Source organism: Phaseolus vulgaris, chromosome 1 (genome assembly GCF_000499845.2).
Source record: "Phaseolus vulgaris cultivar G19833 chromosome 1, P. vulgaris v2.0, whole genome shotgun sequence".
NCBI classification, from domain to species: domain Eukaryota; kingdom Viridiplantae; phylum Streptophyta; class Magnoliopsida; order Fabales; family Fabaceae; genus Phaseolus; species Phaseolus vulgaris.
The window spans coordinates 47,966,477-47,983,187 of NC_023759.2; the positions used below are offsets into that span (position 1 = coordinate 47,966,477).

Consider the following 16,711-nt stretch of genomic DNA (forward strand, 5'->3'; position numbering starts at 1 on the left):
TGTCTGTTTATACATTGGGCCCTATCCAGCCCATAGCGCAGTGGTGTAGGTGATCGACTCAATCGAAATAATTGAGTGGCTTGCATTGCCTTTACTGTGAAATTTGGATATTTTAAAATACACTGATTTTAATATTTTAAAATTATATTAAACTTTTTAATATATTAAAATCAGCACATTTGAAAAGCATTACACAGTTTAAACTTCTCTTTATTCTCTTTGATGCTTTGCTAAGTTTGTTTTAATTTGTTAGGCCCACTTTTTCAATGTTCCAGCTAAACTTATAATTGAGTTTTTCTTAACTTCACACTTCAAAGAGATTAGCATGCTTTTAAAAAGGATAACTCTCCTGTTCACACACATTTCCCTTGTAATAAAAAATTATAATTATAAATAATGTTAGTTTTAAATGATTTAAAAAATAATTTATGCTTAATTCAAATTTACAAAAGTAATTTTTAAGTTGAAGTTTTTATTTATAATTTATTTTAATTATATTTATATAAAATACAAGATTTCAATATATAGTAAATTGAATCTTAAATATGTTATTATCTATTTGTAAGTAATTCAATAATCATTCTTCCCAAATTCAATAAGTCTCTTTAGGATGAACTTTAATCATATATATTAAAGAAAAATAATATTTTAATAATCCTTAAAGTTGTATAGAGATGGATTTAGAGATAAATATATATAATGAATTATAAACTCAAGCACATTTCTATAACAAACATCACTAGGCATGATTCATCTATTTACTTTACATCTTGAGAACCATATTTACTTAGAACCCATTGTCCCAATTTTTTATGCACTTTCTACATTTTTTGTTTACTTCTCTAATTCTAATTGTTCAATGAGCATAATCAAACAAATTTGCGTAATAAATTCAAAATTTTGGTCCAATTTTAAACCTTCTAGTATATAATATAAGAGGAGAAATTATTTTAAAATTAAAGAATAATATTTGAATACTATTTTATAAATATTATTTATTCTTTTTGTCGTAATTATTTTCAATATAACATTCTTACCCCTTTTACATAAATGTTATCTTATTCTTTATATTTTATTATACAAATAAATACAGTTTTCCTTTTAAGATAAAAAATTAAATATCATTTGCTTTTTGTTAATTGTATTTTTTATTATATGATATTTGAGCATTACAAATAGTTATATTTTCAAGATTCTTTTATAAGTATTTCTATTTATAATTTTATCATAAATGATTCTTGAATTAAAAAATACCTATTAATGTTTCTCCACTAAACTTAATTCCAAACACATATATATCTTACTCTTTTATATCTTTATAATGATTCGAAGTATATAATAAAAATATATTAATGATGAGATGTATGCATAAGATATTATGTCATTTTTTTATGGTCCTCTATGTAGTGAACCTTAGTTGGATAAACTTATATACATGTATATGTCTTGATATATGTAATATGTGTATGTATATAATGTTTAATCCTCAATGAATAAATGTATCTTGATTTTAGTGATGATTTAGTTATGTAGAGAAGACTTCATATGTCGAAAAATTAAAGAAAATTTATATATAATATGATATTAGATATATATTTGTTTTGATAACAAATATTTTTTTGTCACTTTAATATCGAAAACATACGTTAGTTTTCAGTATATAATCTCCAATCTTCAATGAAACTTATTTATCATAATATCAGAATTTTTCATTTAACCATTTAGATAAATGTACATTGATTAACATTCACATATATAATATTAATATTATATATGATTGTTGATATAATATTAAGTATAATCTACATTATTTCACCGTGATATCTTACAATGGAAGTAGACAAACTTTTGAATAATGTGATATTTTTTATTTTTATTTTATTTTATTAATGTATACTATTTTGAGGACTTTTGAATTCTTGTGATGTTTTCATATGCATGATATACTTATTTTATATGTACAATTATACAGGATGTTCTACTAGTATGTTACCATGTATAGTAAAATGAGATGCTCCATGATAATGATTTCAACATTATAGGATTCATTTTCCGATTCACAATATCAACAGGTGAAAATAATACGATATTTTACATAAAAACAACATAATATTAAACTTTTGATGCATAATTTTAATCACAAATTAATACAGGGGGAAAGATGACTATTTCTTATTGCTCTGTATTCTTTAAAACTTGATTAGGTTTTTGTTATCATTTGATCTGTGCTTGATTTAATGTATTGTCCCCCCCCCCCTCCCCTAATTTCTAATGTCTCACTGTGCATAACACTCCTTTAAAAAAAAGTAATTTAGCAACAAAAAAATGCGTTAGTAACTTATTTTATTTTTCTAAAGTTATGAGTGAAACTTTAATATTTTCTCTTTCTGTTTTGTCAAATGTCGGATTATTGAGTTTTTTTTCTTATATTTTTTTATTATTCGTAGATTTGTTTTTTTATCAGTTATATTCTTATATATTTTAAATATTTAAAAAATTTACACATCTATTTACTGTATGAGATAGAAAAGGTAAAAAGTAAAGTAAAAAAAATTAAATTATTTTATTAAAATAAAAAATTATTATATTTATTGGTTCATCGAAACACAGATAAGAAAGAAATAGAAAGATATTATATTTTCAAATCATATTAAACTTTTTATAGAATTTATTTAAAATATTGAATTAAAGTATTTTTAAAAGTAATTAAAACATCACTTATTTTCAACGAATTTTATAAAAATGGAGAAATAATATTCTAAAAAATTTCAATTAAACAAAATGGGAGTTATCATTTTGGTGAGTCCTCTGTATGTAAGAGTGACAAAAACATGTATTATACTGATATAACTAAGCATGAATTTTAGTGGAGACTATAGTATATGATAAAATAGAGAATATTTTAACTATTAGATTATTAATAGTTAAAATTAGTCTGATATTTATATTCATTATTTATTAGTAGTAATTTTATCTGAATATTATCTTAGAATTAAGTCATTAGAATAAAACTGTGAATTGTAAAATGTAATTTTTATTTTTATTTATATTTATGAAATTAAAATGACTTTTATTTAGATATATATTATAGTGTACTTTATTTGAATTTATTTATTTATTTTTGAAACGATTTTTTTAAAATATAATTTAAAATTAAATATCTATTTTATTTTGAAATAAAAATAACAAAGTATTTACTGATATCCAATAAATAATAAGAGAGATAAGAAATTATTTACTTTTTTCAGTCAGACGGCACTAGCGGACAGTGGTACTGATTGGCGCTAGCATTTGCCATCCTTCAGCGGATGCCATATATTTCCATCCATTCATTCCCAACACTCACAGGTCAGGTTTTTTTTTTTCTAAGAGAAAATAAATAGTTGTTAAAATATTGTTTATTTTAAAATGCCCTCATAGTTTAGTTCGTGTGTTCGATAACATGTTACTTGATAAGCTCCATAAACATCATAAATTTTAATATCATATTATAAAGTGAATTTTAAGTCTAACTCAAGTTTGTATCTATTTATATATAATGAAATATTTTTATTTTTAATCGATGTGAAATCTCTAATAATAATTAATTAAAAAATTATATTTTAATAATTATATGTTATATATAATTTTTGTTGTGATAATTTTAATAAAAAATATATAATAAAAATTAAATTTGTAATTAAAATAAGTGTAAAAAAAAAAAGTTGTAAATGCATCACCATTCAATTAGTTATGTTATTAAAAAAAGTGGATATTTAAAGATGTTATATTGAATGATGGATTAAACAGTGAATTTATTGATTTGTTTGAATGAGTGAATTGTGATGATGTAATCGAAAGAAGAGGGACCGACGTATTAAAGGGGGCGAATGAAAGAAGGTTACGTTGTAATTTTGTTGATGTTTTATGGAGTGAGAATCTCAGTGTTCTACATGTATGTACGGCCTACACTGACACGACCTACACCATGATGCATCCACATGCCCAATTCATATCTTTATGTCCTCTCCTCTTTTGTTCCTTTCCCGTCTCTTCTTGGAAAAGAAAACTCTTTCTGCACTGCACCTACCTTAATACTCCAACTTTCTTCTCCCCCAACCCTACCTTCCTCTGTCATTATCATATCTAACCTCTCCTTACACTTACTCACCTCCTTCCTACTTCACACCTTACCCTCATGGAACCACTTTACAGGTTCAAACCTCTTCTCCCTTCGCGTCTCCGAACAACACCTAATTCTTACCTCCAGCTAGAAGCTCCTCAACCCGACGTAACCGACTCAGGTATGACGGATCGGATCATCAAGATCCAGATCGCCAATCATCCTCTTTATCCAGATTTACTCTCTGCATACCTAGAATGCCAAAAGGTACTTCCACAAATCAATTACAGTTTATAGAGTTGCTCTTTCTTATGCCTAATATCACCAAGAAACACAGCAGTGACCCTTGTGATGGTAAATGGTAATTGTTTTCGAAGGTTGGAGCGCCGCCAGAACTGGCATGTCTTCTTGAAGAAATAGGCCGAGAAAGCCGCCGCATGAATGCTCGCCTTGAGAAAGGGGACGGCCCTGAACTTGACCACTTCATGGTATGTTTTAAAATTTCTGTTTTTCTCTTTTGGGTATAATTTTGCTTGGTTTCCAAATTCCTTGGAGGGAAAGTCCAGAGATTGAAAGCAAAGTAATTTCTGGAAATGCATTAGAGGGGGTACTTGTTTTTATTTTTCCTATATATAGATACATGCACATATATGCGAGGAGTTTTTGTGCTGTTTTTGAATGAAGATTTGAATTGTTGATGATCTGGAAGGAAATGTACTGCGATTTGCTTCGTAGATACAAGGAGGAGTTGTCCAGACCCTTCAATGAAGCGACTTTGTTTCTGGGAAACATGGAATCACAACTAAGCAACCTTTGTAATGGAACACTGGCAAAGTCATCAGATAACAACCGCTCTGGTAAATACTCCATTCATTTTTCCGCTTATTCCTTTGTGTTGTGGTGTGTGTGCTTGGATAATGTTATCATTGTGACTACTTGAGTCATGGATGAAATGAAACTCAAATTCTCAAAACTAACAAAGAGCTAGAGCAGTGTGGAAATTGTGGACTCTAACTTGTTATTATTCTGAAGTCTGAACATGAATGGTCCCTTTTTGTACGTTAAAGATAGAACTGATTCAGAGATGTTTAATTTGAACTTCCACACCCCGCTCCTACTGCTAATTCAGAAATGTTTAGAGATCTTCACCAAAGAAGTGAACTTCCATTTATGCAACGGTAAGATCAGATTATTGATGTGATCTAAAGAGACAAGAAAGAAAAGTAATAGTGTTATAAAAGTATGACATTAATAGCATATTTACTGTTAGTTTTGAAAAAGTTTTGAAAAAAACCGTGGAGTTGATTCAAGCCATTTCATAACTCAGCCACCACTCTATAGACGGCTTGCATGTAAGAGAACAATAAAGAAAATAATGAAAGGAACTTTCTATACATTTTTAATTTGTATAATCTAATTAATTTTAATTGAATAGAGAAATTATTTTCTTTTTTTACATATTCTTATGGAGAAATGACAATCTATTCTTAATTTTCAATGACATAGGATTTTTTTAAATTATAAATATTTTAATAAAATAAAGTTTTTCATATTATGTGTGAATTTTTTTAGTGAATATTTTGTGGATTATATAAAATTCATAGAAAAATATGAAAATTCTAGTGGTTTTTATTTTATAAAGTTAGCAAAATATTAATCATCTTATATAACTGTAGTTTCAAGGTCAAATTAATTTTTTAAGGAATTTTTTTGGAGTAACGTGATCTTATGAATTATTGAATAGAAACTAATTTTAGAGATAAAAAATTATTTATTATTTTACTAAATTAGAGACAATTTTATAAATTAAAAAAATTATTTGTATATAAAATAATTTTTGTTATTAATAAGAATTTATAAAACAGTTTTAGCTACTAAATATTTTAAATTTTAAATTTTAAATTAAGCTTTAGAGACTATTTTATAATTTAAATTATTAGTATTTAAGACATTGGTTGCTAATTTTGGAGTTCAATTTAAAAATTATTTTATAAATTTTTATTAATAATAAAAGCTATTTTAAATATCTATAATTTTTTAGTTTTTAAAATAACTTTTAATATAGTCAATATAATGACTAATTATTTTTTTATCTCTAAATTTATTTATTATTTAATGATTTTTTTTAATAATGATAATTCAACCAGATGCACAATGTTTGGGTGATATTTGACCTTTGAAAGAAATATTGGAAAAGGGTATTTGAGAATCGGAAGGTGTTATTAATCTCATGTGAGATGAGATGTTCAAACAAAAAATTGGGAAAGAAAAAGTGAAGAAAAATGTGAAAAAGATAATAGAAATTTGTGTGTTGGCTATGGAAAATAGAGAAGAAACAGTTGAAAAGTGAAAGAGAAAAAAAATAACAGATTTTTTTTGGAAAAGTTTTTTCATGTTTTAGGAGAAAAAAAATTAAGAAGGCATGAATGATTCTGTTAAAACTTTTTCATGTAACTTTTCTAAATTTATTATTAATGTGTATAAATTAAATTTAGTGTAGAAAGAAACCTATTTTTTCTGTACAAAAAATTAGGAAGAAACTTGTCCAAACTTATTCCTAATAATCAAACAATCTCCACTCAAAATATGTTTGATTCTGCAATGAATACAAAAGTCACGTTCTCTCTGAGCACTTTCTCTTCTGTCCCTTTGATACCAAACAGTAGACAAATTTCAAAATCTCTCCGTTTGGTTGTTTCCTTCCCTCTTTACTACCTTGCTATATTACAAACACAAAGTAAAAGATTTCTAGATTGAGAGATAAGAGATCTTGTGGATTAAGTGAAAGTGTTGTTGAAAAAGCAAAGTTTAAAACGAGATGAGGAAAGTTGCTAACATTAACAAAACTTTTTGAGGGTTATTTTACTAACTAGATAAACTAATGTAATGGGATATTAGGTCGCATGAGTTTTATCCTTATAAGTGAAAGTAAATGAAGTGCAAGAAAAGCATTAGAAGTAATTATTGATAGGGCTCTTATGTTGAACACTGTTCTTTAGAATATGGATTTTAGCCAAATATGATGACACCATCAGTTTTGTATCGCTAACTTTACTTAGTTATATAGGTTATTGTTTCTTATTATAATAAGGTCTCAAAATCAAATAACTTGTAATTTGTTTTGGTAACTATTTTCTCTTATTATTTATGTATGTGCTGGAAGGGTAAATATCTTCTCCTTAGGTGAATGGATAAAATATTACCATTCTAATTCTGATTTAGAAAATTCGGATCACAATATTATTTATATAAATTTCTTTACAAGTATTTATGGGAAGAAAAAGAGAGAGAGTGAAATGGATTAAGTTCCTCCTATACAAGTTAAAAACAACTAACTTATCATTCCATTCTTTAAGAAAGTTAAATAGGGAAACTTCTATAAAAGTAAAAGTGAAAGTTATTTTAACTTCAGAGAGAAACTAAATTTATTTTATCTTCTTATTTCTTTCTTTTTTAATAAGTATTTATGAAAAAAGTTCTAAACGTTAATGTATTTAAAGACAAATGACATGTGATTATGCGTAGCTGTATGGAATAAAGTTTAATTTTAATTGTACTACTGAGAAGTCATTTTAGACATCACACTACAAGAAAGAAAATCATGAAATAAAAACCAATTTTTAGATACTAAAATAATTAGTTGCAATAATAACTAAATTAGAAACCATTTTAGAAACTAAAAAAATAATTGGTTTCTAAATTAGTTTACATTATTGTTAAATAGTTTCTAGATTGGTATGTAATTAACAACCAAGGTTTTAACTATCAATTATTTAGTTTCTAAATTTGATAGCAAAAACCTTGGTTTCTAAAATTGCAACTAATTATTTTGGTCTCTAAAAATTGGTTTCTATTTCATGATTTTCTTGTAGTGTACCAGTAAAGAGAGAAAAAGTGAAATTTACTGTTTAACTTTTTTTTATCTCAATCCTGATTGAAGATTCGATCCAAGGGAATTATACAAGTAAATTGGATTTGAAATTTATATCTATTGGTTCAACTTTTAAATGATCTGAAATCAGAATATACAATAATACAAGTTTAGTTGTAATCTTCTAAATCTTAACTAATATTATTTAATTTTTAAAAAATTTCACTAATTTTTGTGGAGATTAGACTAACTAACTTATCTAATTAGAAAAAGATAGATAAATGGAGGATGAAGTAGTAGATGTCCATGAAGAGAGAATCGTGATTTTGCTTGGAAATTAACTAGGGTAACCAAGTGGAGTTGTTTCTAGCGAAGGAGAGTGAGTCCTAAGAAAGCATATAGAGAGAGCTATACTTGAAAACATATTTTCAGAACCATTTTATTCCAGTGCCATGAATTGAAGAAGTGGCCAAAGGGAGAAAAAAAGGAAAAAAAAGGATTAATGTTAAAGGCTGACTTTAGCATGTAATAATAATAGGGTTTTTAATTCCCTTTGTGCTATCAATTACTACAGCCAAAGTTTGATACGTACATGCTCATCTCTTTCAACGGTATTATTTTAATTGAATTTGTCAGATGAAGTAGCTGGTGGAGCATCAGAGGAAGAAAGAAGTTGTGGAGAGATGGAAGAAGTTGAAGGTGATCAAAATCTTAAAGAGATGCTCCTTCGCAAATATAGTGGCCATTTTAGCGGTTTGAGAAAGGAATTTCTAAAACGGAGAAAAAAGGGTAAGCTACCAAAGGATGCAAAGATGGCACTCATGGACTGGTGGAACACCCATCATCGATGGCCATATCCTACGGTAATTGATTAGCCTTTTCAGTACTTATTCTTCTGAACCATGTCTTTCTGTCACTTACTTTTACTTACCTAACTCTACAAGATGCATGACCTTGCAAAGTCACTCTTCCATGATTGAGCAAGCATAGGTACTGTTTCAAATTAGAAATTACTTGTTTCAGTCCTTACACCTGCCCTTTTTAACTTGTTCTATCATGTTATAATCTGATCTAGTTTCTACAATTTTGGACGGCAATGACTAAAACAGATTAAAAGTGCATGTTGAGAATAAAATGGTTCCCATGGAAAAATAACGCTTATACTCTATTTTATGTCATTCTTTCAAACATGCCAATATTAGCAGTGACAGTAAGTAAACGTTCAGGCAACTATTTAGAGGTTTTAGAGTTCAAGGTTTTGTTGTAAAACCAGTAGTCTAACTTGTTGTAAAAGTTGTCTTTTGAAATCTGTTTTTGACATTGTTTTGATGAACTTCATGTGGGTACAAGGTACAAGAATTGCATGATTTATTGGTATGATTTCAATGATACAGGAGGAGGAGAAAGTGAAATTATCAGAAGTGACTGGACTGGATCAAAAGCAGATAAATAATTGGTTCATCAATCAGAGAAAACGGCATTGGAAACCAGCTGAGGACATGCGATTTGCCGTTATGGATGGGTTAAGTGGCGGCGGTGGCGTCATAGGAGGAGCTATGTTCTTTTAGTTGTGCAACTTTCCAGTGCTCTTCAACGTTCTCACCTTGTAACCTCCGCAATGTGCTAAATTTTGGACTCTGAACTTTTGTTTATCAACTATACGTTTACATAATATACTTCTCAAAGTTGTAGTTATGGTAGTGTAATCATCATTGTTGTCCAGCATTTTGGAGTTGTGCATTATTTTATGGCAATGTCGTGCTGAAGAAAATGCCTCTTTTGGCTAGAAATTACTCAGCTTAGTGATTATTAATTCTTATGTATGTATGTATGTATGAATGACGATAAATATTATATACTGCAGAAATGCTATTCTCGGTTGAATTTGGTCTAAATTTTACTGTGTAGTACCATCCAAAGTTCCCTAGAAGAATAAATTATTACTACCTACTTCCGAACTACAATTTCAGGTTTACATGTAGAGAATTTGTCATAACTCCAAGTTAAAGAAAAGAGTATGTAACTATTCATTTTTAAAAAGTAATCAGTCACAGTGAAAGTTTATTTGAGTTATAATGAGCTGAAAAGTTTCTCAGTCTTCAAGAAGTTATTTACAGTAAACGCAACTGAACTGGTAGTCCTATTGGAAGATAGTTCGATCACAATGTAGGACTAAATTTTGATTTGATTTTTCACAAATTTTTGGAAGGTAAATTCTCCCTCTACCTCCACATTTTCACCATTTTAACTTTTTTAACAACCTTAAATAAAGCTTAATCTCAACTACACCCTTGCATCTCATACCTCTGTAACATTTTTATTCTTCTTCGACCATAAGGATTGAGAAAACTGTTCCATCATTTAGTGTATGTGAAAGGGTTAATAAAAAATTCGTTAAAAACGTTTTCTAGTATGAATATATATATTTTTTTAATTTTTTATTCTATTTTTTAACCATCGTTACTAAAAACACCACTGAATTTATTTTAACTATCAACATTAATCACAGCCTCCACAAATAACCATCACTTAAAACTTAAAAATGAAGAAAAAAACACTAGAGACTCTACCATATTAAAAAAATATTGTTGAAATTAAAAAAGAAATATGAATTTGTCATTTTGAAACTGCTTTAGTAGGCTTTTAAAAAAAATTCTAAAAAATGAGGCCCAAGCCCAATACAATAATCACATTTACAATCAGGTTTTGGACCTCCCTTTTAAAAACCATACAAGTGGGACAATCGATCAAGAGAACTTGCAACCCATTTCTTGAATTTTCATGGACATATTTACTGTGAAATCAACAAACAGTGGTGTTCTGCCACTACTATAGCTTGAAAGTTAGGCACCTTCATTTGTGTTCAGTTGTTAAATTGATCTTAGTTAATTATTATAAAAATCATAGATTGATAGAAGAAGGGATATTTTCCTCAAGGCCTGAACCCAGATAGAACGTAGCCTCTTTTGCTAATTGATCAAAATGAGATCACACCGGATCGATTAACTTGAGAGAAATGTGCAATAGACGTAGTAAATAATGTTTAAAACTTTAAATTAGGTAGATTTCAAAGTTCAAAAAATAGACTAATATTTTAGATTTAAAAAAATCAAAATGACTAATATTTTCAATGGGATATAAAACTTTTATTTCAATTTTTTTAATATCGTGCGTGCACCTGTATATCAATTTTCAACTACGCACCTAATAGTTTACATGTAAGTAATGTATTTATAACGAAAGAGAATTTAATAAATTTATTTCAATAAGTAATTTATTCATTACTATTGTTAATATATCTGAACAAATATTGAATATAAGTCATTTTAAAATGAAAGGAGTATTTTTTTTAATCAATTCACCAATGAGGAGTTGTGGTAGTAAAAACTATTATGGTATTAAAAATTATCAGATTTAAAAACTTGTTGGTAGGTAAATTATCTAATTAGCTATCAATTAATTTAGATTCTAAAATTGGTAGGTAAATTATTGGTACCTAATTACATACAATTTAGAAACTAGTTTATAAATTTTATTAGTACTAAAAATTACTTTAAAAACTAGTAATTTTTTTCAGTGTCTAAAATAATATTTAATTTAGTCAATATAGTAATTAATTTTGTTTGTCTTTAAAATTGTTTTTTATTTTATGATTTTCTTGTAGTATATTGTTTGGATACTTTCGGATTGAATATTTCTTAAGCAACATGTTGTCAATAAGGTAAGACCTAGCTAAGACGATCGAGCAATAAAAATAATGATTAAATAATTTTAATATGGTTAACGGATAAGTTGTATTCATAATAACTACTTTATTATCTTGTTAAGGGTTTAAAAAGACCTACAAATATGTTATGTTCTCTAGGGAAGTACACACTTAATCTCATATCTTCATCTATACACTAATATTTTTACTATTCTTATTGATTTGAGCGTTGAAAAATCTTTTATAAATGTATCTTCCTTTCCTTTTGTATTTGGCCAATATTTTTAAGAGTTTGGTTCACAAGGCAATTACTTCTTTACCATCTAAGAGACTCCTATGCTTCACCTCGATAAGAACAATTAATAATAAGAAAAAACTGTGATCAACAATAACTCATAAAGAAGAATAAAGTAAAAAAGTCCATAAAATAAAGTAATTAGTGAAAATTTATCTTTGTTAGGAAAAAAACTTTAAAACTTGTTAAAAAAAAACAAAAATTGTTTCATAAGAGTTACAATAGTGAACAAATATTATTATTTTCCATCTAATTTAAAACTTGCTTTAAATGTATCAAACATATACATATCGAAATTAAATATTGAAATTAACAAGATAATGGATGAGAGAAGAGAATAATTTTATATATTTTAAGTAATCAAAATATTGTTATAACTTTTTAAAATTTTAATTTCTTTTAAACTTTTCTATTCAAACAATTATCTTTTATCATAAAATATTACAATTTTTGTTATAAAAATAAATCATCCTCTACAAGCTTTCCATTTAAAGGCTATAAAGGAATTCCTTAATTCACGAGTTCCCTATTCATTCGGAAGTTGTGGGGAGGATGCATTAAGTGACCCTCACCGAGTAACAATTCTAGGGACATCAAGAACACTAGGAAAAATTGTGGAGTGAATGCATCACTTAGTTTTGTTTGCGAAGAGTTAATATATTACATGATAAATCATATCAATTGAGTTAGTATATTATTGCCTTTCAAAAAAAATTTATATATACCTATTGCTTAAATTTAACTATATTTTTTAATAAATTATATATATATATATATATATATATATGAGTTATTATTCTATTTTAAATGGTGTCTATTAAATGACTAGTCATATAATTTCACACGGTATCTTATTAATTAGAGTCACTTTATTTTATTTTCATGAATACCTAAATTATTTTAATTTTGTCCTTATGCAAGAACATATCCTTTGATTTACACGTTTTTAACTGATTTGCACAAAACGATGTATATATTAGAGTGAATCCGTACGGCTCTTTAAATGGAACAAAGAAAACAACTCATCAAAATGAATGAATAGAACTCTTTATTTTAAATAAATAAAAAAACAAGTCTTTCAATTTAAAAGAAACTGTACAACTATATTTCATATATTGGCATAATCATTTCACTCGAAGATTTGTATTTAAACTTTTTCTGTTCATCAACTTTCAACTTGAGAATTAGAATCACGTATATTTCCAATAATTGTTCAACCTTTTCATTTTGACTGAACTTAATATTTCCAATCGCAACATAAAACTTTGGCATCCCCTAGCTTGAATTTTGTTAAAAAGGGGCAAACTAAATTTAAGTATATTCTAATTCTACTAATTAATAGACCAAACAGATAAAAGTGACAGTTACAGAAAGAATAATTTTCATATTTGTCTTCTGATAAACTCAAGACATTCAAGACTAAAAAGCCCAACAAAAATGCTGTCTTTTCATTCTTCGTTGATTTTCCTTTCAATTAGCATTGACATCATAAGTGATCATTAGTATAAGACTAAGAGTGAATGAATAGGTGATCTCTGATATTATAATTATATTCAAACCTTATTGCAATTCCCCCACTTCCACCACAGAAAAAAGCATTAATACCCATCTTAATTATGAATATATGCTTGGGTAATTAGTGATAAGGTACAGCGATGTGGAGATATATGCTTGCATATCGTTTCTTCTCTTCAGCTTTTCTGAGGTCAAAGACAAAGTGGTATCTGAAAATGTCATCATCAGCATATGTAAGTATTAGACCAAAGACAAATATTGATTGATCAAGTAGGAAAAAGGCAGATAAGTTGGCATCCCTTAAAAGCAAAGTAGTCTTTGATTTGAAAGCCAATATGTTTGCTAATATCAGAGAGGAATTAGAGGACTTCTCCTTTTCAGTGATTGCGATTTAGTGGATAATGAAGTAAATGCGCAGCCAAAACAGCTCTGTGATATTCAGAAGAGAAAAAGATAAATAGTTAAGAATCTAGTGCAATTAAGCACGCATACAATTTAAAGTTAGGAAACCAATTTTCATACTAGGGACTGCATATCTGATTGTTCTGAAGTTTAACTCCAGCATGTTACATATTTTCATGAAAAAATGCTTGTATCTTAAAACAACATTTTTCATGCTTTCAAATAAAATACTCTCAATCTCATTCTAAAGATTTAGATTAATTTACACATATTTCAATCAATTTTAATGATTCAAAATTAACTTCACTGTACTTTTTTTATGGAAATGCATAAACCTCTCGAAAAATTAGTCCAGCTCATATAAATTCTTACATGAATAATACAATCCAGAACAACATCTAATATATTTCAAATGAAGATTTAATCCCAATTTTGTCAAATTGTCACCGCCTTCACTAGTTTCCATCATGTTTTACATCAAACTAACATTAATTGTGTATCAAGCTGGCACTTCAAACGTCAGTTCATCCAATCTATATATCAAGAGAGAAACTTGTCTGTGTTGAATGCCTTGAAAAGTTATGAGAATAGCTATTCAAACACACTCTAAACTACCATTCTTGCAGTTCAATGACTTCAAATGCGATTCAGATTAAATCAAATATACATTTCAAACTCAGAAGCAGATTCAAAATTAACTCAGCCAAAGTTTAAACCAACAACCTAACCTGAATCTAAGCTGCTCTTGTAGCAACTCCATGACCATCCTTTGATATCAATGCATGCCGTTACATATAAGCACAGTAGTTTTCCTTAATTAGAAAATGAAGATGAGCAAAAGCGTGTAGAGAAAACCGTAAACACAGTGTGCTAGCATGCATAACGTTATGGCTTGGTTGAGGAAGATAAGATCTAAAACGCGTAATCTCTTTCATATATATAATTTATTGCAAATTCAAGAACAATAGTATGTAAAACACTTAAGTTTTGCTGGATGAGATACAAAACAGTCGGACATAGTTGTTGAAATATTAAGTAACTAAGTTGGTATACCACATGACCCAATCTTCATCATCATAAGAACAGATAAGAGGAAATTAGTGGAGATATGGAGAGTTGGTTCACAAGAGTTGCTCCTCAATGGCCAATTCCTCAATGATGTTCCCATGGTTGAGGGGGTTGAAGGGTTGAATCTCGGAGCATTTGTTGGGAAGGATCTTGGAAGCAAGGCCTTGATCGAGTGAGTGCATAGGAAGGGGATATTTACGTGCTATGACAACCGAGTTGATGACCTCATCGGTGGGGTGGAACACAGAGAGGACCTCAAAGCCTCGAAGATCGCAAGGGTCAACGACAGGGTAGAGAAAAGCCCTTGCCCCATGAGCACTCCTGAGCATGAGAAATGCTCCAGGGTTCATGTGCTTGGCCAAGTGATCGATGATCCGGTTTTTGCCCTCCTTGTCCATGCCCACAAGTGCTGCCAAGTAGACAACCTCGTACTCCTTCAAAGCGTTGGAGACATCCAAGATGTCTGCGGTGTGAAAAAGCATGCGGTTGGACAAGTCAGGGTGAGAGGAAACCAAGCGCGTAGCATTGGAATTGGCCAAGGAGTCCATGTCATAGTTGTGGAATGTGGTGGAAGGTAAGTGGTTTGATGCCAACACAATTGAGGTGAGAGGAAGGGGTCCAGAACCCACGAAGGCGATTTTGGTAGGGACATGGGTGCAGTGTTGGGTGAGGATAGTGAACTCAAGGAGACCAAGTTTGAGGTAGTTTGAATAATAAGGAAAAATATCAAGGTTTTCAATGGGGTTGTCGTACGAGGCTAGGAGGGTTGAGTAGTGGGTCTCTAAATGACCCTCAGCTTCACCACAGAGTTTTATAAGATGAGATCTAATCTCTTGCACGTTTTTGTTTAGGTTTGTGACATCTATTGGGCTTGGAGGTATGCATGTGAGGACTAGTTGGGTGAAAAGCATGTCGACATTCTTGCAAGGTTTCAGACTCTCCAGGCTCGAGATTTGTTCATACAGCCCGCACACTTTTTCAATCAGCAACTCTTCCTCGCAAACCATGTCGACACTATGAGGCTATTATGGTGTGGTTGGTATTGGCAGACTCAGTCTCAAGATAGATAGCACAACACAAGCACACCCTTTGCAAATCTCAATGCAGTGATCATATTTAAGCCCAACTGTGGGGTCCACTCACTTCACCCTTTGGAATTCCCTTGCTTTTTTATTCTATTTTTCGGATATTGTTATGCTTCTCCTCTGCTCTATCATTTTTCTTAACATTATCATTCTCATTTTTATAGGTCTTGTAAACATTAACTCGTCATTTTTATAAAATATGCCTCTAATTAATCACCTCTTAAAACACCTTCCATTAAAAAACTCAAAACATTAAAGATATAATTAACCTACTTTTTTTTTTACTATTTGTGTCTTCAACAGTGATGCTTTGGAAATGGTAGGAAGCTTGAAACTGGAAACAACTTCTAACGTGGCATATGACTCTCTCGGGATCTTATGAGGAAATTAATTGGAGCTCTTTTTAGCTATGTCTTATCTATAACTCAGCAACTGATATTCTTCTTCATGTTTCCTATAATTAAGAGAATATTCCAAAAAAAATTACACAAGATATGCAAAAGAAAATATTTAGATTTAATAGAAGGATTTTAAGTTTTCCATACCGCGACAGGGATGGGAGCATGATGACAAAAATACAATGCACTTTCTAAACTAAAATTCAAGACAAAACGGTAAGACTTCATAAATTTGTATGTTCGTTCAAGACTTTAGAAAATGTAGATAA

General features: G+C 29.0%; 2 protein-coding genes across 2 annotated transcripts; one reads left to right on the top strand and one right to left on the bottom strand.

Annotated features, from left to right (window-relative positions):
• The first annotated feature begins 3,887 nt into the window (after positions 1–3,887).
• LOC137814906 (homeobox protein knotted-1-like 10) lies at positions 3,888–9,857 on the top strand. The gene is made up of 5 exons (XM_068617845.1): positions 3,888–4,369; positions 4,480–4,590; positions 4,812–4,959; positions 8,610–8,836; positions 9,368–9,857. The coding sequence occupies exons 1-5, from the start codon at positions 4,178–4,180 to the stop codon at positions 9,539–9,541; spliced, it is 852 nt and encodes a 283-aa protein (XP_068473946.1). The 5' UTR covers positions 3,888–4,177; the 3' UTR covers positions 9,542–9,857.
• A 4,947-nt stretch (positions 9,858–14,804) lies between these two features.
• LOC137814907 (nicotianamine synthase) lies at positions 14,805–16,158 on the bottom strand. The gene has a single exon (XM_068617846.1). The coding sequence runs from the start codon at positions 15,964–15,966 to the stop codon at positions 15,013–15,015; it is 954 nt and encodes a 317-aa protein (XP_068473947.1). The 5' UTR covers positions 15,967–16,158; the 3' UTR covers positions 14,805–15,012.
• Positions 16,159–16,711: the final 553 nt, after the last annotated feature.

Excerpts from the sequence above, each read along its gene's own strand:
- LOC137814907 (XM_068617846.1), bottom strand. The coding sequence starts at position 15,966 with ATGGTTTGCGAGGAAGAGTTGCTGATTGAAAAAGTGTGCGGGCTGTAT.
- LOC137814906 (XM_068617845.1), top strand. The coding sequence starts at position 4,178 with ATGGAACCACTTTACAGGTTCAAACCTCTTCTCCCTTCGCGTCTCCGA. Across the intron at positions 4,591-4,811 it reads CTGAACTTGACCACTTCATG|GAAATGTACTGCGATTTGCT; the intron begins GTATGTTTTAAA and ends ATGATCTGGAAG. Across the intron at positions 8,837-9,367 it reads ATCGATGGCCATATCCTACG|GAGGAGGAGAAAGTGAAATT; the intron begins GTAATTGATTAG and ends TCAATGATACAG.